A 23212-nucleotide genomic window follows, 5' to 3' on the forward strand; every position below is an offset into this window, starting at 1 on the left:
CTCTTGGAGACACATAGGCGAACGTGGGCTTGAGGCTGGCGTCATGCGGTCCCACCGCCGGGCTGCCTATCGATAAGATAAGCGCACTCTTCAACCATCAGGTACCTACCTATTCCAAGGCAGCCTTGGGTGGACCTAAACAAGAATATCAACCATCAAGAGATAGGATTTGGCATCGGGGAGCATCTGATGCCATGTCGCCATAACCACAGCTCTGTAGCTCAAGCCATCACCTGAGTGACCGCGAGATGCTGCGTAAAACACGGAGACCTTGGAAAACGGCATTTGACAAGATCCCGGGTCGAAGTCGCGGCGGCTGTGGATTCTCTACGCACCCGCTAAGCCCAATGCCGTCAAGGCACCCACTTGGCAGCAGACGCCCTGTCATCACCGTTCAGTGCGTGCATCAATCAACTCGGACCGCCTCGCTGTGCTCCGTCAACATCCGACACCTACCTTAGCACAGCGACCAGGGACACAACGGCGGTCCCTCTCACTGGCCAACCTCTTTTATTTTCTTTTTTTTTACACCTCGTACCGCACATCTGTACTCCCCTAGAAACACAACTCCATCTTGTACCTATCCAGACTTTATTGACCGGTGATGCCGTGATGCCTCATCCCCCAGCTCCGACCAACCCCACCTGATAAGCCCTACGGTTCGGCGCTAGGCTCCCTTGGCTTGTATCGCTGCCATCACCTGCCATCAACCACCTATCCACCATCCCCCAGCCTAGACCGCTGTCTGCCAGCCTGCAGAACGGTGTCACCTCTTCTCCAGGCATCCGACCGTCTGGTTCTTCCAAATTCTCTTCCTGCCAGCTGTGGTACGGAACCCTCGTTCATCACGGTACAAAGACAAGTGCATAGGGTTCCATTACGACAGCCTCGCTTTACCCGTCTCTTAGACGGTAGCAGTCGTCCACCATGGCTACTCCCAGTCAGTCAACGTCGTCTGCCGTTGCAGTTCCAATTGCTCCAGTAGAGGATCCAACTGCTCCCTCTCCTGCCCCCACGAGCTCCCAGTCAGCCGCCCTCTCCAAGTCACAACACCTCGCCCACCCCCCTCCATCATCGGCCGTAAGAACACCGAATGCCGCCAGCCACGACGAGCACACAGTGCGCCGCGTTTCACGAAAACTCCAAAAGAAACGCCATGACGACGAACACACTCCCACCATGGAGCTCCCCGAATCACTGAAACAACAAGGCGACCATGCTGATAGCGATGAGGAAGTACTGCGGCCCCAGGGCTATGGCGGCGGCATGTTTATGAACATGAACCAGAGCATATTCGGTCTGATAGCAGCAGCCGGTAGCCAGGCCGACTTTGGCGATCGCTTCGAAGGCCAGAGCTCGGACGAAGACGATAACGATGTCGAAAGGGAAAATCCGATGGCCATGACCATTGCTGGGCACAAAGCCTTGCACCACAAGCCCTCCAAAAGTTTGAGCAGCCATCTTGCTCAGTCGACAGTGTTGAGGAAACATGGCGCCACCTCGAACAAGGCTGAAAGCAAGCATCGTAGAAAGATATCCGAGAGCCGTTTATTGCGCTCTGTGCCTGGCCTTTCCAAGTTGACTTCCAGGGCCAAGTCAAGCCTAAAGCCGCCGAAAACACAGGACACAGAGACCGAAAAGCCGGGCGAGATGGACGACAAAGCCGAAGAAGCTTCTGCTTCTCTACCAGCTTCTGAGGTCACGCCTACGATCGAAATCACCAGAACCGAAAGTCGACAGACAGCACCGGTTATGAGTCGGATGCTGGAGGCGCGCGCGCAAATGGCTGCACGACCAAGCTTCGATCTGGAGAGACCCTCGGGTGAACAAGCACACAGGCCAGAAGCTGGCGGAACAGGACCAACAGAACTGGCCAAGAGGCTCCAGGAGATCTTCCAGTTTGATACCCCAGAAGAAGTCATCAATGGTGGGTGACACGGATCCAACAGGAGGACATTCATAATTGGGGCACTGGCTAACGGAGAAACCATGCAGAATTTCCATGCTGGCTCCTTCAAAATGTATTACTCCAAGGATACATGTATATCACGGCCGGCCACGTTGCCTTTTACGCATACCTGCCCAAGAAAGCCGTAAGACTCGTCCTGTTTCGTCAGTGACACCCCCGATGCTAATGATACGTAGAATGAGGTGACAAAGTCTGGGTATCTTGCCAAGTGTGGCAAGCACAACCCCAAGTACAACCGCTACTTCTTCAGACTCAAGGGAGATGTCCTGTCGTATTACAGAGACACCCAAAACCTATACTTTCCCAACGGCCAAGTCGATCTCAGATACGGCATATCCGCAGAGATCACCGACAAGGACAAGGAAGGTGTCAACTTCACCATTGTGACCCACAAGAGAACCTACTACTTTAGAGCCGACAGCTCGTCTAGTGCCAAGGAATGGGTCAAGAGCCTGCGCAAGGTGATCTTCAAATCACACAACGATGGCGACAGCGTCAAGATCTCGTTGCCCATCGCCAACATTCTTGATGTGGAAGAAACCCAAATGTTGGGTTTCGCCGAAACGTGCAAGATACGAGTCATTGACAACGATGAGACATACGCCATTGACGAGGTATGCCTCCCGATTATTTGTGCTGTCATGTCGAGACACTGACCAATGATGACCATTAGTATTTCTTCTCCTTCTTCAGCTTTAGCGAAGAAGCCATTGACGTTCTCAAGACGCTCGTGGAGGGTTCTTCCTCGCAAACGCCAGGACAGAATGAGCTCGATGAACCTGCCTCGGAGGCACAGTCGAAGCGAACCAGCACGAGCGGCAGTCGTGAGCAAGTGCTCAAATCACTTAATACCCGTGGAGGCAAGATTACCCAGAGCATCAAAACCACGCTGTCGCCCATCTCGCCAGGACAACGTTCACCGAGTCCGCGCCCATGTCTCGACGGGCCCCGCACTAGTTTTGATGGGTTTCGGCCTTTCAGCAGGCGAAGTGTTGATGTCAGCCGCGACGATATCCGTGGAAAGTCCCCACGTCGAAGCTTTAGCGAACGCCGGACTTCCTTTCACAGGCGCCATTTGTCTGAGAGCGGGACCGATCACGATATAGAGAGACAAGAAGGCAGTGATTCTTATGTCCAAAGCATGGAGGACCCCAGCCAAGCGAGCATGTCTGGACTGATCGTCTCCGGAAGCAGCGAAGCCCCTTCGGCAAGCCAGATCCTTAGAGGGAGTGAGGTCTTTCACAACCCAGCCATCCACAGATCGGCCTCAGCACCCCGCGCACGGAATGAGCCAGTCGTGCCCGAGGCGCCAGGAACAGTGAAGGCCTCTCGGCCCCCATCGATCTCAGCTCAGAATGGTGAAACGGAGGGAAATCAGGCCATGCCAACGCTGCAGAACAATGCCACAGTGGGGACCTTCCCATTCAAGGGTGCTGGTGCGCTCATGGGCTATCTGGATAGACAGTCCAGGAGGATGAGCAATCTCCTCGCAACAGAGTCTATGGGATATGTTGAGAAGGTATCCGGTATGTGGAAGGGCGGCAAGAAACACTATGACGAGCCTGCCGGCTTAAGAACCGATGAAGAAGATGCTGAAGACAACCCCGATGAGCGAGCCACCCATGAAGCCCGGTTCAGGGAACACTTTGCCCTGCCCAAGACTGAGAAGCTCCAGGCTGCCTACTATGCGCACATGATGCGCGTACTTCCGCTCTACGGCAAGATCTACATCGGTAATCGTCACTTTTGCTTCCGCAGCCTGCTGCCAGGCACCCGCACCAAGCTTGTCCTTCCGCTCAAGGATATCGAAAATGTCGATAAAGAGAAGGGCTTCCGGTTTGGCTACGCCGGTTTGGTGGTGGTGATCCGTGGCCATGAAGAGCTCTTCTTCGAGTTCAACCGGGCCGAAATACGTGATGACTGCACCATCACGGTTCTGCAGAACCTGGAGGCGACCCGATATGTTCGTGATTCGGGTCTGTTGGACAGTGAGGATGCAGAAGATGCGCAGGCTGCTGTGGCGGAGCGGGATGCACTCCGGGAGGCCCGGAACGAGGAGTTTCCACATCATGAGGTCAAGCTGCCCCATGACGCCCATTGTGTCTCTGAAGCGCCGACCATTTTGTTTGATGATCCCAAGGCTTCCATCCTCAACTTTAAGCCCAGCAAGTCCATGAAGATCACTTGTCTTACCATTGGGTCTCGTGGAGATGTTCAACCCTATATTGCCCTTTGCAAGCGACTGATGAAGGATGGCCATCGTCCCAGGATTTGCACTCACGCCGAGTTCCGAGACTGGATCGAGAGTCATGGGATTGAGTTTCGCCCTGTTGGTGGTGACCCAAGCGAGCTGATGAGGCTCTGCATTCAGAACGGCACCTTCACCTGGGCATTTCTCAAAGAGGCGAACTCGACGATGCGTGGCTGGCTTGACGACCTTCTTGTCACGGCTTGGGAAGCGTGCAAGGGCAGCGACCTCTTGATCGAATCACCCAGTGCCATGGCTGGCATTCACATCGCAGAGGCTCTTGGGATCCCATACTTCCGCGCCTTCACGATGCCGTGGACCCGCACTCGCGCCTACCCCCACGCCTTCATCATGCCTGGACAAAAGCTTGGAGGAGCCTACAATTACGTGACCTACACTCTGTTTGACAATGTGTTTTGGCAAACCACCGCGAGTCAAATCAACCGGTGGCGCAACGTCTGGCTTGGGTTGCCAAACACGACACTTGACAAGCTGCAGATTAACAAGGTCCCGTTCTTGTACAACTTCTCTCCGTTTGTGGTCCCACCACCCATTGACTTTAGTGACTGGATCCGCGTCACCGGGTACTGGTTTCTCGACGAGGGCGACGAGAACAAGTGGCAACCGTCCAAGGAGCTGCTCGACTTCATCGACAAGGCCCGGGCAGACGGCAAAAAGCTTGTGTACGTTGGCTTTGGGTCTATTATAGTGCCTGACCCGGCCAAGATGACACAAGAGGTGATTGATGCTGTGCAGAAGGCGGATGTCAGATGCATTCTGAGCAAAGGCTGGAGTGACCGGCTACCTGGCTCGGCTGATGAAAAGGTTCCTGGTTCTGAAGAGGCCAAGGTTGAGCCACAGCTGCCGGAGGAGATCTTCCAGATCCAGTCAGCACCTCATGACTGGTTGTTCAAGCAGATTGATGCTGCTGCTCACCACGGGGGAAGCGGAACTACGGGTGCCAGTTTGCGGGCTGGCATTCCCACGATTATCAGACCATTTTTTGGTGACCAGTTCTTCTTTGGAAGCCGGGTTGAGGACTTGGGAGTGGGAATCTGTCTCAAGAAGTGGGGGGCGAATTCTTTTGCAAGGGCGCTGTGGGAGGCTACGCACAGCGAGAGGATGATCGTGAAGGCGAGGGTGTTGGGGGAGCAGATTCGCAAAGTATGTTTCATACCGTCTGCCCTATGTATAAACTCGCGATGGTTACTGACAATGGAATTATAGGAAAATGGAGTTGACACAGCGGTACAGTGCATCTACCGCGACATGGAATATGCCACCAATCTCATCCGGTCCAAGATGGGTAAGAACCATGCTCGGACAGGTGAGAATGTCAGCATGACGGAGGCCAACCTCAACAACGAAGATGAGGAGGAGAGCTGGACCTTTGTGGGAGACTCGGACACGGTCGAAGACTTGAGTTCCGAGGCTCTCATGAAGACTGTAGCCGATCTGAGAGACCTTCAAGCTTATCATGGCGACAATGCCGACAAAACTCAGGGTAATACAGTGGGAGGGGGCGCGGTGGGCGCTGGAGTGGAGACGGTGAAGGGGAAGGGGGTGAGTTAATTGTGCTGTCGGTGCGGTGATTTGGATCTGATGTTTTGCGATGGTTTCTTTCCTTGGTTTGACACACAGCTCTTGTTTCTTTGACAATAACATTCGTCCTGTGGCTTGGTGAAAGTTTTTGTACCTACCTACATGGCAAAGAGGCCTGAGATGACTAACTGTTTTTTTTTTTTTCCTCTTACAGGTTCAGATTTGGAGGTGGTTGTTTGGATAAACATAGGAGGGGGAGGGCTAGCAACCGGGCGTTTTTGGGTTTCCTATTTTCTTTTTTTTTCTTTTACGACGGCGAGATGATGCTTTTTTCAACACGCAAAGGCAAATAATGAACGACATCGGAGCATAATGAGGCAAGACGATTTCAAGAGCAGGGCTTACAGCACCTGCCCTCGGTTGAGATGAAACAGATACAGAGATAGGAGATACAAACTTTGATAGAGGGTGCCGACGGGGGGAAAGGCTGGATATTTAAATAAGAGGGGCAAAGGGCTTCTTAATGCTATCGAGTCTTTCCTATAGGTACTATTAGTGGGCATATGGGTGGTGGGATGTAATGAATTGTAAACATCTCTTCAGAGTGAATGTTGGATTTTGTTTGAGTGATGGTTTAACGTATATTATAAGTGTCACAGTTAAGCCAACAGGCAGGACGGACCGTGTGCGGGGCACAAGACGCACAGACCATCGCTAGTAGGGCCAATCAGGATAAGGCGGCGCGATCATGGACAGCAGACTGGAAGGACACAGTGATCGCGGCAATACAACTAATAGGGAGTCACGGAGGATCATAGCGATCATTGTAATTATTAGGAATGAGCGGAATGATCACTATAATTATGGCTTGGCATAAGGTCTATATATACGGAGGAACTGGCTGGTATAGATAAATAGTTCCGTAGTATATAATTTTAAGTTATATTCACGGTATTTAGTGTTTATATTGAGATATCTTGTCGTACATTGTCTAGCTATACCGAACCAGGATTATTTAGAAGTAGCCTTTAACCGGTATCCCTTTTAGAGGATCTAGATAGAGATTCGTTATACGTTATATACTTACTTTAACTTTATTATAAATAAGTTAAAGGCGTCTTTTTATTACTATAGCCGAACCTAAAAACGTTTAGATAGGAGGCGTTCCGCCTAGCCTAAATAGTAAGGGACTTACTACTATTAATACTCGACCTACTGTAAAGTAAGTAATATAGTATTTTAAGGAACTTAAGAACGAAGCTTAATAAACTCGGGAGTAAATTATTATTATATTAACTTTACTTAAAATAGTATTTAAGTTCCCGGTACCGGAATACTATAGAGGAGGAAAGGTAGAGCTTAAAGGGTTTTTAATTTAGTTTAAAACCTATTTTCGTTAATATTTAAACTAATTTATTAATAAAGAGTCGAAAATTATTTTTACGGTTATTAGATTTAAGGATAAAGCTTTTATATAATTCGAGCCTATCCTCGATAATTATTACAAGGAAGAGCCGTCCGATTAAAAGAAGATTACTATAAAGTACTTTAAAAGCTATTATATCTTTAAAATTAAGTTTAAAGAGGTATTTAGGGAGTATAATAAAGTAAGGCGCGCGTAAGAGAGGCTCGTAAACTTACGTTAGATACGCTTAACGGTTAATTATATAGCTTTATTTAAAATCGATAGCCTACGTAATACTATTAATAATAAAAGGTTAATATAGTTTTTTTATAACGGCCTTAAAGAAAAAGTAAAAAATAAATTATATAAAGAGTCGAGGCTTAATATTATTAATAAATATATTACTATAGTTATACGGATCGATAATCGGTAATTTTAGCGTTATACGGAGAAGAAGGATAATAATAGGGGTTACTACGGTAATAAAGGGTACTTTAGTAATAACCGTTTTAATAATAAGTGTAAAAGATAATACCTTAATACTAATTATTCCGGTATTACGTATTTAGGACCGATAAATATTAATACTATATAGTAATAAAGGCTATAAGGCCGAAGCTAAAGTAAAGATAATTTTAAATATTTTAATTATAGTAAAGTAAAATACTTTAAGAAGGACTATAGGGTACCTAAGTAACTCGGCTAAAAGAAAGAAATCGTAATTACTATTATATTAAAGGGGCTAAGGATTATAGAAATAATAACTATTGGATATTAATAAAGTAAAGTAGTAGGATTAAAGGGAAATTCTAATTAGTACGCTAAATAAAAAGAAATAAAGTTTTAAGAGCTATAGGAAATAATAAAAAAGTTAAAGGCGGAGTATAAGGAAGGAGATCTTTAAATATAGGTATTATAGAATTAATTAGTACGGATTACTACGGAAATTACTATAAAAGTTACTAAGGGTAATAGTTCCGTATAGGGATTTATTAAATAAACGATACCGGAAAGGTAATACGGTAAGTATAGATTTACTATTTTATAGAATATATTATAGCCTATAAAGCTTATATATAAGAGCCGAGAAAAGTATTAGAAAGGTAAGAAGGTCGCTAGTATTAGGATCGCGAAAATACTAGAAAATATATTAATACCTATATAATATATACCCTATAAAGGAAATATAGTATAACTTTACTTTAGGTATCCGGAATATCGGAAAGTACCTTAATTTTAGTATATTATATATAGATATATAGAATACTATTAGAGTAAGGTACTATACGGTTATTAACCGATACGTAAAGTAGGTAAGGAGGGTAAGTTATAGCCGGTTAAAAAGACTATAGTTAGGTAGGAAAAGGCCTAGTAAAAGGACCTAAATAACTATTTTTTATAGAAGGTTTAGGACCCGGTTAAACTAAAGGATAGCTTTTAAATTATATAAATTATACTAAGGTATATAAGATACTATATCGAGTATATAAAAGGTTAAAATACGGATAATAGCGTATACTCTTTAAACGAAGTAGTATTAGGATAGTACCTAAGCCTAGACTACGTTATATATTTACGAGAGAAGGTTAAGTAATATTATTAAAATAAAGTATATAAAATTAAGTAGAAGAACCGCTATCGGACGAGGATACGAGAAAGTACTAAGGAAGTAAGAGACGGAAGATAGGAAGAAGCTAGGCGGGTATAGTTAAAAAACTTTATATTACTAATTAACCTAGAGCAGGAGAACGCTCTTAAACGATATAATTATTTAAAAAATAATTCGCGGCCCTTCGCGGGGGCTATTAACTTTTAACGGACTACGAACGGTATTTTTAAAGGTATCGGCGTAAAGTAAAAGTATAAAATAACGATTTAAGGCTTATTAATAAAGTCGTTACTATATAAGGAAAAAGTAAAAGAGACAAATGCCTCTAGATTATTATACGATAAAGGGATCTCTAGGTAATAATATTAGTAAACGGAAGTACAGAAACGAACCTAATTTTACTATAGTTCGTATATTAGGCCCGGATATTATAGAAGAAAAAGAAGGAATAGATTATTATATAAGGACTATTTCGTACGTAAAAGGTCTATAGGGAAATACTATCCCTAAATATTATAGTCGAAAGAAAAATAATTTTAATTATATTCGATATTATAGATATAGGACCCTCGAAGGATATAATTCTAGGGTAATTATAATATAAAAACTATAACCTAGATATCGATTAGAGGGATAGTAATTACTTACGATTAAAAGAACTTTAAAAGTATTTAATTAACGATAGGAAATTAGGAGTATGTACGGAGTAGAGTACGGGATAAGTACCTTCCACGGTACTACCGTAAGGAGCCTAAAAAATAATAATATACTTTATCGATATAGGCGGTAAGATCGAAGAAGTAAGATTAACGACGTTAGTAGAGATATTAGAGGTTAATAAATACGCTTATTATAATAATATAGAAAAGGGCGAGAAAAAAATAGTACCGGTAGAATATCGAGGATACTTAACCTTTACGGCTAAGCACTTAAAAGGGCTTCTAAAGCGAGGGCCGTAAGACTATAAAATTAAATTAAAAAAGGGAGCTAAACTACGGCTATTTAAAGTATATTATATTAACGATAAATAAAGTAAAGAATTACGGAAGTATTTAAATAAAAATTTAAAAAAAAGTTATATTAAGGAATCTATATCGCTAATAAAATATCCTATTTTTTTCGTACTAAAGAAAGATAGTAATTTACGATTATATATAGATTATTAATAATTAAATAACGAGACGGTAAAAAATAGTTATCCGTTACTATTAATATCTAGATTACGGAGTTAATTAGCTAGGGTACGATATTTTATACGCTTAGATATGCCTGTCGGGTACGCCTATATACGGATTAAAGAAGGAGACGAATAAAAGATAGCGTTTCGTACGCCCTATAGTTATTTCGAGTATCTCGTAATGCTATTTAGGCTAATTAATACGCCCGCGACGTTCTAATCTTTCGTTAATTATACGATACGGAAGTACCTCGATAAGATAGTAGTATATTATCTCGACGACGTTCTTATTTACTTATGTACTTTAGAGGAATATAAAAGGTACGTACGAGAAATACTCGACGCGTTATACGGAGCCGGATTCTTAATTAATAAAGAGAAGAGCGAGTTTTATATATAAAAAATAGTATATTTAGGGTATTTAATATCGTTAAGTAAAGTTTATATGGAATTTAGGAAAATTACGGTAGTTAAGGATTAGCTTACGCCGTAATTATAAATATACGTTAAGGAATTTTTAAGGTTTACGAATTTCTATAGGATATTTATTTGAGGATACGTAAGTATCGCGAGGCTTTTTAATTACTTAATTAAAAAGGATATAGAATTTTAGTAAGGGTAAGAAAAAAAGTAGGCCTTTTAGAAACTAAAAGAGGCTATTTTAAAGGACTTAGTGTTTAAACTATTAAATCCTAATTAATTATTTAAAGTCGAAGCGGATATATTAAACTATATAATCGGTAAGTAATTAAAATAGTAAAATAATAATAGTAAATTATACTTAGTAGCTTTCTTTTCGAAAAAGCTTAAAGGAATATATTAAAATTACTTAATTTATAATAAAAAGTTACTTACTATTATCGAAGCGTTCGAGGAGTAAAGGCTATATTTTAGTAGTACTAAGTACGAGGTATAGGTCTATACGGATTATAAAAATCTATAGTACTTTACTATTATAAAGGTCCTTAACGCGCGGTAAATACGATAGTTAGAATTTCTTTCGGAATTTAATTTTTAAATTAATTATAAAAAGGGATTAAAAAACGCTAAAGTAAACGTATTTAATAGGCGTACCGACTATTATAAAGATATATCTAGGGAGTTACTATTATTATTTAAAGAGGCGTTTAATAGTACTCTTAAGTATCTACTATAGCCGTGGATAGAGTATTACGTAGTATATCGTAAGAAAGCTATTTCCAGTAAATACTAAAGGAAATTAAGTAACGATATTACGGAGTAATATTAGTAGGAAAAGCTAGAGCTATAGGGTATCCAGAAAGATAGCTAGGGAAGGCTATAGTATAAGAATTAGGTATATATAAAGCTAGGTAATCGGACGATACTAATGATAGATATTTACGTATCGAAGCTCGGAGGATATATAAGTATCGTAAAGATTATAAAAAAGATTAAGTAGTACTTTAACTGGCTAAGGATTAAGGGCGACGTTAAGGAAGCTATTTAATTATACTATATATACGAGAGAACGAGGGTTGCGAAGTATAAGCTTTACGGATTTTTAGAGTTATTATTAATAGCGGAGCGGCTATAGAGTTTAATTATTATAGACTTTATTACTAAATTACTAAAGTTTAAAGATATAATAATTAACGTTAAATATAATAGTATATTAACGATAGTCGATAGGCTTACTAAATAAATATATTTTTTATTATATAAAGAAATTTAATTAATAAAGTAATTAACGGACGTAGTATTACGGTATATTATAATAATATATATATAGTTAAAGGAGTTTATTACGGATCGCAATACTAAATTCGTATTAAAATTTTAAAGAGCGTTAATAACGAGGCTAGGGGTAATAAGTAAGGCGTTATTGGCTTACTATCCTTAAATAAACGGTTAAACGGAGTAGCTTAATTAAATCGTAAAATAATATTTACGGAATTATATTAATTTTAAATAAAACGATTAAATTAAATTATTATTTACGGTATAATTAGCGTATAATATATTACTAACGGAAACTACAAAAGTTATACCTTTCTTCGCGAATTTCGGCTATAAGGCAGACTTACGGTAAGGGCCTACCGTTAAGGTACTTAGGGCTAGGGTTAAGGTAAATAAGATATATATACTTTATAGTAAACTTAAGTAAAAACTAGAGTTTATAAGGAAAAAAATACGGAAATACTATAATATTAAAAGGCTCGAAAGACCTTACTTTAAAGGGAGAAATATAATATTCTTTTCTATACGCAATTTACGTATTAAAAGACCTAGTAAGAAGCTAGACTATAGGCGAGTAAGCCCGTTTAAAGTTAAAAGGAAGATATCGGAGACGGCATTCGAACTGGAGCTACCCCGTACGATACGTCTACGGTCATATACCTTTCACATCTCACTTCTGGAGCCCGTACCACCGGCAAGTAAAGCCAATATATAGGCCGTAGCGGAGGACGAAGAAGAAAAGTATAATGTAAAAGAAATATTAAATTTACGGTTTAATAAAGGCTAATTAAAGTATTTAGTTAATTAATTAAAATATTTAACTATAAATAACTCGTAGGAACTATAAATATATTTTAATTACCTAAATAAATTAAAAGAATTCTACCGGTAATACCTAAACCGACTAAAACCTAAATAAATAAAAGTAAATCTAGATTTAAAAGAACTTCGTTAAATACTTTTAAATCTAAAAGAACCTTAATAGGAGTCGAACCTACGTTTCTAATAAAATAATCGGCGTACTATATATTATATTATAAAGTTAAAAGCTATAAGGAAGATTAAATATAAATAGTATTATACGTTTTAATTACTTTAGAAAAAGGAAAGTACGTTAGCGGTAATATTTTATACGGATAGAAAGGAAAAACCGGCCGTACTAAAATTAATATTAAAGTTAGAGAAAGGCTAGTTAAGTAAAATAGTAAGCTAAGAGGAAGAGTTAGTATTAAAAATAATAGTAATAAGAGGATCGAGCGTAAATATTACTTTATTAATAATAACGGTACCCTACTTTAATAAATATTATTTTTATTAGCGAAGATAGGATAAATACGTAACGGCTTTTTACGCTTTACGCATAACCTTTTCGGCTTTACGATAAGCGTTTAGGAATTACTTTTCGGCAATTAACTCTTCGGAAAATAAATAACGATATTCGGTAATTAAGTATTCGATTAAATAAAGTTAGACGGAGTATTAAAAAAGAGACGGGTAAATTAATTTATAATAGTAGGAATACCCGATATATCGTAAATATAGCTTCGATATATATATTTACCGTAACGGGAAAAATATTTATAAAGGTAGTAAATTAAATTATAAGCTATATAAAAGGAATAAAGTATAATAATAAAGCCTTTAAGGTCGATAAGGGCGGTTAAAGCTAAGTAATAACGGTACTATAAACTAACGCTCGGAGTAAGGAATTGCGAGGATTTAAAAACTCTATAAGGATTAAATATCGTATCGATAAGGAAAAGAGGAGGACTTACGAGTAAAGAAAAATAGGCGATAGGCGGTTATTTTAGGCCTTAGGTCGATGGGACTTCGACCTAGGAGGAGGGGCATTATATTACAGTTAAGCCAATAGGCAGGACGGACCGTATGCGGGGCACAAGACACACAGACTATCGCTAGTAGGGCCAATCAGGATAAGGCGGCGCGATTATAGATAGCAGACTGGAAGGATATAATAATCGCGGCAATATAACCAATAGGGAGTTACAGAGGATTATAGCGATCATTATAATCATTAGGAATGAGCGGAATGATCACTATAATCATGGCTTGGCACAAGGTCTATATATACGGAGGAACTGGCTGGTGTAGATAAATAGTTCCGCAGTATGCAATTTCAAGTTGTATTCACGGTATCTAGTGTTTATATTGAGACATCTTATCGTACACTGTCTAGCTGTACCGAACCAGGATTATTCAGAAGTAGCCTTCAACCGGTATCCCTTTCAGAGGATCTGGATAGGGGTTCGTCATAATAAGCGAGCGACCAATATAAGCGAGCGACCACCTTTTTCACGCGACCACCTTTTTCACGCGACGCGTAACCTCAACCTCAACACCTCATTTTCTCAACATTCCAAAATGCCATCTACTTTAAAGGAAGCCTATATAATTTTAGCCCTTAAGGCTTTTCAAAATAATAAAAATTTAAGTATATTAGCTATAGCTAAAATATATAACGTTAATCGTAATACGCTTAGATACCGACGCGCCGGCCGGCCTGCACGACGCGATACTACGCCTAGATTGAAAAAGCTTACTTAATCAAAAGAGGACGCTATTATTTACTATATTATTAAGCTATTTACGCAAGCTTTTCTATTAAAGTTATATAATATAGAAGATATAACTACTTAATTATTACGTATATGCGACGCGCTTCTTATTAGTAAATTCTAAATATATAATTTTATTAAACGCTAATTATAATTCCGTATACGTTTTTCGCGTAAATACGACTATTAGAGGGCTAAGTGTAAGGATCCAAAGGTTATTACCGAGTAATTTATATTCGTATTAAATATTAAAGTTAAATATAATATTATAAATAATAATATTTATAACTTCGACGAAATTAGGTTTATAATAAATATTATTTTCGCTAATATAGTAATTATAATTTTAAACGGCCTTAATGAAATAATATTAGTTTAATTTAATAATTATAAATAAGTAATAATAATTTTCAAAGTTAATATTTTCGGTTAAATTATTTTACCCTATATTATTTTAACTATATAATATTACTTTATTAATTAATATATATAACGAACCCCTATCCAGAACCTCTAAAAGGGATACCGGTTAAAGGCTGCTTCTGAATAATCCTACTTCGGTACAGCTAAATAGTGTACGATAAGATATCCTAATGTAATTACAAGATATTACAACTATAATTTAAGTTATATATTGCGGAACTGTCTATCTATACTAATTAGTTCCTCCGTATATATAGATCTTGTATTAAGCTATATTTACTTTTTACTTAGTACCCTTAGTATACTAATCACGACTGCTTAGTTTGCTTAGTGCCCTTAGTGTCACAGTTAACCCAACGGCAGGCCGCGCAGTATGTGGGGCGCGGGGCGTCCCCAGCCAATCATTAAGGAAACCAGGAGGCAGCCAATCAAGGCTGGCCAGAAGTGCTACGGCGCCAAGAGGCCTGAGCAGTCTGCAGGATGCAAGATGCTACGGGTGATCGAAGGCATAGCACGATGAGCACTTCGCAGGATGCAAAGTGCTAGGAGTGATCGGGGCCGTAGCAGGGCGAGCACCTCAGGGCCCCAAGGTCTATATATACGGAGGAACTGGCTGGTGTAGATAGACAGTTCCGCAGTATGCAATTCAAGCTTGTATTCACGGTATCTAGTGTTTACATTGAGACATCTTGTCGTACACTGTTTAGCTGTACCGAACCAGGATTATTCAGAAGCAGCCTTCAACCGGTATCCCTTTCAGAGGTTCTGGATAGGGGTTCGTCATAGGTTATAACAATATATTATATATAATTTATGATTTATTTAATATATTATAATTATTAATAATAATTAAGCCATTAATTTAATAAGCTTAAATTAAATTAAGTATTTCGATTATAATATAGTATTATATATAAAAGGTAAATATCGGTTATTAATCTTCGATGGTTACGAAAATTATTATTTAATTAAATTCGAATATTATTATTAATAAAATAATATTATTACGTTTTATATACTTTTATATTTTTTTTACTTTCTTTAACTACTTAATATTAATTATTTTAAACTATTAAAATAAATATACGGCCGTTAAATTAAGGACTTAATATATATATATATTAATTATATAAATAAGTTTATATTTTTTAAACTTTTCGCGAAATTTTCTTTACTTTTATAACGGAGAAAAATATATAAAGTAACTTTATAAATACTAGCTTTATATTATACGATTTAAAGAAAGTACTTTCTAAATTAAATATTAAGTTTTATACGTTAATACCCTTATTTTTAAGGCCGGATATAATACTTTTTTAAATATTTTAAATACTATAAAACCCCCGAGAAGTTAACTTATACTTTACGTTTATTAAAACTCGTATTATTAATTATTAAAATAACTTTCCGACTTTAATATTAAGTACTATAGATTAATTTACTAAAGGTATAATAGTTATAATATAGGAAGTAGCCCTCTTATAAGTAAAGGTCTCTTCGCTCTATAAGGCCAATAAAGTACTAAGTAAGCGCCGGAAAGCTAAAAAAACACGTGTACGGCTCGGAGGATCACTTACTGTCCAAGATATATAGGATCTACTGGACTAGAAAGCCGTAGGTGGGGAGATAGTGGAAGAAATATAGCCGGATGGCGGTGGTACAGGGGGGACTCGTACGAAGGTTTAGTGCTGTGGTGTGTGTAGCAAGCCTGGCCATAATGCGCGCACTTGCCAGGAGGCTATAGAATTATCTGATTTAGCTATTTCGGATGTAATTATGGTTGCTTCTTAGTATAGTTGTGTAGTAATTAAGGATAATAATATAAAGGTTGTAAAAAAGTGGTCGCTCGCTTATATTGGTCGCTCGCTTATAATATACGTTATGTGGTGTTTTAGAGCAGAATGGATATGTGATGTACACAACTTACGAAAGAATCTTTTGAGACAAAATGTAAAATGCAGCACCACACTTTACCTGATATGTGTATGTGTATGTAGATGTTGATTTTGTTTTTCTAGGTTCAGAAATAAGAGGAGAATGAACATTTGCAACGCCTAGACTATTTCCAGTTCATGATGCCAGACATGCAAACCCACATGGAGACAACCTTTTCGAAGTCGCCTGAATCTTGACAGTTTGGTGTATAACTATAGAAAAATTACATGACTGGGCTCTTGATATGCTCCTAGTTGTAGATTTCATTCCTTCAACTATATGGGAGAGGTCAAGACGAGCGGAGATGCTCTAGAAATTTCAAAAGCCAGATATATATCCATACAAGAAAGGCCTCACACAGACCAAAGAACCTGACCGATACGTGGATGACAAGTTTTCAATACCCTGATTGTCTTTGACAACAGTTTGCTACCCGACAGATCTACCAAACGGCTGGGATGGAACTTTCTTTGGGTGCAGAGTCTTGTGACTGGGCGGAGAGACAAAGACTCATTGATTCTCTTGCTCCTGGGCAGAGCCACCCTTGGTTTGTCAAGGGACGGCTAGAATTAGATAGGTTTCCTTGTTTGCCCACGCTCACGGAGTAAAACACGCGGCAAGACCAACTGAAAGCATAGCGATAATTATTGTGAATAGTTTGCCCGGTTGGACTGCAACTATTCACATCTCATCCACAGAGGGAGGGAACCAAGGGTGTGATGGATATGTTTTCGCCTCTGGGGGACATGTTTCAGGAGCAGCTTCAGAGGCAGCAGTCGAGTCACTGTGTCAGGAGACCTTGGTGGATGATGACAGATCACGGACAGGGAATGCGGGAGGTGGATGATTGGTTGCGTCACGCCACTTTGGCTTTGGATTGGATCAAGAGAGCTTCCAGAAGGTCTGTATTTAACTGGTAGGCTAGAGCCGCACGTTGGAGCAGGTGGAAGAGTTGATCCGAACATATACACCACACAAGATCATAACTAGTCCAAACTGTTGGGATATGGCCGGCAGAAAGGAATGTTGACAATGAAGGAGAAAGCGAGTCAGTGGATGAGTGGATGGAATGCATCTCTTCCGAGTTTGAGCCACAGCACCAGCCACAACTGACCCCGCAGCCGGGAGAGCAGCAGCAGGTGGTGGTGGAAACTGGCCAACCAAAGGCGGCCTTGAAGCGGAGGCGCCCTGGAAAGGGTACAAAAGGGCCTGCCCATCCCGCCCAATCTTGGGGGAAGGCCCCAAGGCCGGTTACATTGCGACGACGACTTCCATCACTTTTTTTTTACACAATTACATCACCGGTATCTATTTTTGCTACACAGCCTCCCAACTTTATACAAATATCGATACAAGCTGCACAAGCCCTACATTTGTCAACAAGAGCATAGCTTGTTGCCAGTTGAACTTCCACCCATCCATCAACAAGTCTACTGATTTAGATACCGTTGACACACCTCTGTCGTTCGGCTTGCTCGTTTTGATATCTCCGGCAGCGCAAAGTGGCTCGAGCGTCTCTTGCTCGGAATTGCGACAGACCAATCAGCATCCTTCTAGAAGCTTGGACCACCCACCCAGCTGCACGACGCTAGGCCCTGTTTGAACTGATAGCTCCCCACCACCTGCAGCTTCGATTGCTGCAACTGATTGTGAGCTTTCACAGGAGTCGCGATCCAGGACATAAGTTGTGGAAACTTGGCCGTCGTTTACTTCCTTCCCAACTTCACCACACAACGAACCCATCCATCAATACTTGTTCCACGCGTGTCATCGCGCGATGGGTAGAGACAGGAAGCTTCATTCGTAAGGATTTTCCTTCAAAACCACCAGAGCAGCAACAGTCCCTCGAACTAGGTAACAGAAGCTGACCCATCACACACTCGACAGCCGACTACCTTTCATCGACTCACGAACATAAAACCCACCCTTTCAGAACAAACACGCGCACGACCCCAAACAATGGGGAAAACCAAAACAATTCGGCTGGGTAACCGGCTGCGGTACCCCATCACCATCGTCCGCCTCCTCAAGAACCCCGGCGACACGGTCAAAAAGCAAGATGCGCTTATGGAGTACTCGTTCAAATGGTACAAGGAAGTCGGCGACACCATTCGCGGCGAGACGTGGGAGGAGGAACAAACCACCTACGCGGACTGGAGCTCGCCCTCGGATGGTACCCTCAACGCCTGGAGCATCAAGGAGGGTCAGGTCATCAAGCAGGACGGGCCCTGCGTGCTGATTGACGAGGACTGTTCCCACGAGATTCAGTTCCAGGGACTTTGCGCCATCTGCGGAAAGGACATGACCGAGGCCAACTGGGCCGCCGAGACGCGCGACACGGAGCGGGCCCCCATCAGCATGGTGCACGACCAGACGAACCTCACCGTCAGCAGCACCCACGCCCAAAAATCGGAGCGTGAGCTGCAGAAGAGATTGCTGGAGAGCCGCAAGCTCAGTTTGGTGGTGGATTTGGACCAGACGGTTATTCAGGCCTGCATTGATCCCACGGTGGGGGAGTGGATGAAGGACCCGACGAACCCAAATTACGACTCGGTCAAGAATGTCAAGACGTTTCAGCTGGATGACGGGCCGCACGCGGTGGTGAGGAAATGTTGGTACTACATTAAAATGCGCCCGGGCTTGGAGGGGTTCCTGAAGCGGATTTCCGCCATGTACGAGCTGCACGTCTACACCATGGGCACTCGCGCCTACGCGCAAAACGTGGCGCGTGTTATCGACCCGGAGAAGAAGTTGTTTGGCAACCGGGTTATTAGTCGCGACGAAAACGGCAACATGTACTCAAAGAGTTTGCAGCGCTTATTCCCTGTCAGCACCAACATGGTGGTGATTATTGATGACAGATCCGACGTTTGGCCGCATAATAGGCCCAACCTCGTCAAGGTCACCCCGTACGAGTTTTTCAAGGGAATCGGCGATATCAACGCGAGCTTTTTGCCAAAGAGACAGGATTTGCTCACCTCGGCGCCGTCGACGAATGGTGTCAACAAGGCGGAGAAGCCGGCCGATAAGAACGCCAAGGCTGTCGCGACAGGCAAGGATACTGATGAGGTGACAAAGGAACAGCTTGAGGAACAGCAGTCGGCGCTGGAGAAGCAGATTAATGAACGACCGCTACAATTACTTCAGGAGAAGCAGGACAAGGAGGATGAGGAGGCGGAGAAGGCTACGGGCCACTCAGATGATAGTGCTTCGTCTCGATCTTCGTCGCCACCACCACAGCGACACAAGGTTCTCCTGGACGACGACAGGGAACTCGAGTTTTTGGAGAAACACCTCACGCAACTACACAAGGTTTACTATGCTAGCTACGATCAAAAGAAGTCGAAGCGAACCATTGGCGAGGATGTGCCTGATGTAGGGAACTTGCTCAACAACCTCAAGGCCAAGGTGCTTAGAGGGCATCAAATCGCCTTGTCGGGTGTTTTGCCCCAAAACACCGATATTTACCGGTCAGAAATCGGGCAGCAAATCACCAGCTTTGGCGCCAGGCTTAGGTCGACAGTCAGCAAAGAAGTGACGCATCTTGTTGTAAACACTTCTCAGCCAGGAACGGCCAAGCTCAATGCTGCCAGGCGGTACCCTCATATCAAGGTTGTCGGTCTGGAGTGGCTCGCGCAGTGCTTTACTGAGTGGACATCTGTGGATGAGACTCCATATCTGTACTTCAAGGAGGATGCTAATAACGTCGGAGCTGCTCGCCAAGCTGAAGAGTCATCCGATGACAACGATGAAGATATGGGGGGCATTGAGACGGGCAATACCGCGCCCAAGACCCCGCAGCAAAAGAGGAATAAGCTGCAAATACAGCTACCCCCTCGAGGTGACGACCAGGATGACGACGACGCAGACGACGATGAAGACGGACTGCTGCCAGATGAGGTGGAGGAAGGACAAATGTCGCCTATCGACGGGCTGAAGACCTTTAACTGGGGGTCGGCCGAGGACGAATTGGCAGAGTTCCTTGCGTCTGGATCGGACGATGACGATGACGACGAGGATATGGACGAGGAGGACGAGGAAGACGACGAAGATTTTGCTCCTCCCGATGAGTCGGAGTCGTCTTCCTCGTCGGAGGAGTCGAGCGCCAGTCGGAAGAGGAGCCGGAGTCGGAGTGGCAGTCCGGCGACTCGAAAGAGGAAGTTGGAGGATGATGTCGGTGATGGGGAAGAGGATGGGAACAACGATGACGAAGGTGAGGAGAACAGCCCTGCGAAGAGGATGAGGAGGATGAAGAGCGCGAGGGGGTCTTCGCTGAGGCACCAGTATGAGGCTGCGCCTGATTTGCCTACCCCGGCGGTGACGGGGGATGAAGATGGTGTTGAGGACAAGGTGGAGGAGGAGGGGCAGAACTTTACTGACCTTGACGAGGAGGCTCTGGCGGCTGATCTTGAGGCTGAGTTTGCGGCGGATCTGGAGGCGGAGTTTAATTCCGCGTGAAGGGGGTGATTCTGTTGTACATAGCTATTTACTTGGTATTTTCCACTCTCGGCGGGGGTTTTATGGTTGGGTTTTGGGTTGGTTGGTTTGGGGTTGGGGGGGGTGTGGAGGTTGTTTCTTTTGAGCAGGCAAAGCGGGCGTCGTGGCTGCATTGATGCATTTTGGGCAGAGATTCTTTTATTAATTTTCGTTCTTTGTTGTCTTGACTAAATTTCGTGAGGAATATACCCCTTACAGCCATCTATCTTTTATTAGGCTCTTCAGAGATGATTTTCGTGTCCTGACAGTGAATGTTGGAAATGACATTCGAGCAATTGGCTAATCCTGAGCCGGTTCGTGCGCAGATCTGCGATGCCAAGTGTTACGTAATCTTTGTTGCTCAGGCTCCCCGCCAAATAATGGTCCGTGCACCGAACCGGTGCTGTCGTCAATTCCAAGCACCTCTGGGGGAAGCTTTCCTGATCGCCGATTGAAGACACTACCCAGACAACACCAACCCTCGCTCGCCCCCCAAGAACCGTCCTCTCGCCGTAACACACGATTTGCTGGGCGGGCACCTCCGATTGACGAATAAAGCGAAAATACAGGTACGAGGATGACTGAATGAATCCGGAGGAGCACGAGGGCAACAGTTGACGAGGTGGAATAGGGAGGACAGAAACAGAAAGATTGCCCAAGATGCCGCAGGATATGCCGCCTGTTGGGGGGTATGGGGCTGTGCAGTACAAGGTTGGTGTTTTTTCTCTTTCAGAGGGGTGGGGGTGAGGGGTAAGGGCGACAACGATGGATGGACAACGAGGCCGATGATGAGATTGGGATGGGTATTGGGGGGCAGCGGATAGGATTGAGTGGCGGGAAGGGGTAGGCGACGGAGAAATATTCTTGAAGGGGATCGACCAGGCCAGCGGAGAGAAGGAAGCGACGGCGGCGGATGCAAGACTGTTCGACACTTTGTTTTGCAGTGAGGACCAAAGGACAGAGAGAGACACGGCGGGAATTCAGAGATAACGAACGCACACAGCTGGTGGTGGAATATTTCGGTTGGGACAAATCATGGGTATATCTGGAAGCCGAAACTACATTGACAACATCGAAGCTCGCCCGCAACATGGAAGCGCCTGGATCAAGAGGAGGAAGAACACAGGACATCAAGACCTGGAGCTGACGTTTTTGGCTTTATAGCGCAACCTCCCCGCCCACGGCCTTTTCCGTCCCCGTAACCTTATCCTCGCCTCGGCAGGCCTCATGGTCTACGGCTGGTACCAGCTTGTTGTGGGTGTCAGAGAGATGAAGTATTTTTACCATTTTGTGCTCATTGTTTCGAAGAAACCCAAAAGACTGATGATTTTCGCCCAGTGAAATGGCCCGCGAAAAGATGTGGGCGCGCATCCACCTCATCCCTATGCTCCAGGCCGAGTGCGACCGCGACCTTGTCCGCAGACACCTGGCTGACCAGGCGAGGGAGAAGGAGCTGTTGGGGGAGAACTTTAAGGTTTACAACTCTGATAGGTATGTCTTTTTTTTTTTTTCCGTGTGTGGGAAAAGGGTGCTAATATTGAGAGTAGATACGTCCGGCCTACCTTTGCGGCTGTGCCTCAGCATGTTACGAAATAGATGGGGGTCTTGACGATGGGCGGATGGAAGTTGGAGGGATACCTAGACTATTACACAAAAAAAAGAGAGTTTATGCTTATGTTTGAGAGGGTGTGTATATACTTGATGAAGACAATAGAGGGGACACTTACAGACTTGAAGTTCAAGCATAACAAGGGGTAGTGGTGGACAGGGTGTAAGCTCTGAGCCACGCTCGAGCTTGGGGTTTGAGGACTCGAGTCATTCAACCAGGGCATTCCAACCCACCACACATATACCACACTCCACAACCACACAAACTCTTTTGATTAAGACGTAGGAAAGAGGCAACAAACATCAAATATGGGTATAGCCTCCCCCGCTCGCCCGGCTAGCTCAATCGGTAGAGCGTGAGACTCTTAAGGAGCACTCCGAAATCTCAAGGTTGTGGGTTCGACCCCCACGTCGGGCTCAATTCCCGTCGGACGACTGATTCGATATTCTTTTTGACTTTTTCATCTGTTATTTTTGAACCATGTTGGTGGTGTTTACATCTACCAGGCTTCAAGTTTTGCTGCCCACAATCGCCGCGACTTGAAG

At 43.0% G+C, this 23212-nt stretch overlaps 4 protein-coding genes and 1 non-coding gene across 5 annotated transcripts; all 5 read left to right on the forward strand.

Annotated features, from left to right (window-relative positions):
• The first annotated feature begins 70 nt into the window (after nt 1-70).
• Nucleotides 71-6405, forward strand: ATG26 (Sterol 3-beta-glucosyltransferase). The gene is given in 6 exon segments (XM_062879880.1): nt 71-212; nt 221-1927; nt 1996-2093; nt 2146-2583; nt 2643-5381; nt 5445-6405. Coding segments are annotated over 5 exon segments (4620 nt in total). The 5' UTR covers nt 71-212; nt 221-927; the 3' UTR covers nt 5790-6405.
• Nucleotides 6406-17231: 10826 nt separating this feature from the next.
• fcp1 (CTD phosphatase Fcp1) lies at nt 17232-21040 on the forward strand (the record flags this gene model as incomplete). The annotated part of the gene is made up of 2 exons (XM_062879879.1): nt 17232-18385; nt 18470-21040. Exon 2 carries the CDS (start codon nt 18542-18544, stop codon nt 21038-21040), a length of 2499 nt encoding a protein of 832 aa, XP_062731252.1. The 5' UTR covers nt 17232-18385; nt 18470-18541.
• Nucleotides 21041-21718: 678 nt separating this feature from the next.
• Nucleotides 21719-22399, forward strand: QC761_0082850 (uncharacterized protein; the record flags this gene model as incomplete). Its single annotated transcript, XM_062872871.1, has 2 exons — nt 21719-21769; nt 22223-22399. The coding sequence occupies 2 exons, from the start codon at nt 21719-21721 to the stop codon at nt 22397-22399; spliced, it is 228 nt and encodes a 75-aa protein (XP_062731253.1).
• A 1-nt stretch (nt 22400) lies between these two features.
• Nucleotides 22401-22916, forward strand: QC761_0082860 (uncharacterized protein; the record flags this gene model as incomplete). The annotated part of the gene is made up of 2 exons (XM_062872872.1): nt 22401-22549; nt 22606-22916. The coding sequence occupies 2 exons, from the start codon at nt 22401-22403 to the stop codon at nt 22652-22654; spliced, it is 198 nt and encodes a 65-aa protein (XP_062731254.1). The 3' UTR covers nt 22655-22916.
• An 81-nt stretch (nt 22917-22997) lies between these two features.
• On the forward strand, nt 22998-23084 carry QC761_0082870. Its single transcript has one exon. It is a non-coding gene; the product is annotated as a tRNA-Lys (tRNA).
• Nucleotides 23085-23212: the final 128 nt, after the last annotated feature.

The sequence above is a fragment of the Podospora bellae-mahoneyi genome, chromosome 5 (genome assembly GCF_035222275.1).
Source record: "Podospora bellae-mahoneyi strain CBS 112042 chromosome 5, whole genome shotgun sequence".
In the NCBI taxonomy this organism is placed as follows: Eukaryota; Fungi; Ascomycota; class Sordariomycetes; order Sordariales; family Podosporaceae; genus Podospora; species Podospora bellae-mahoneyi.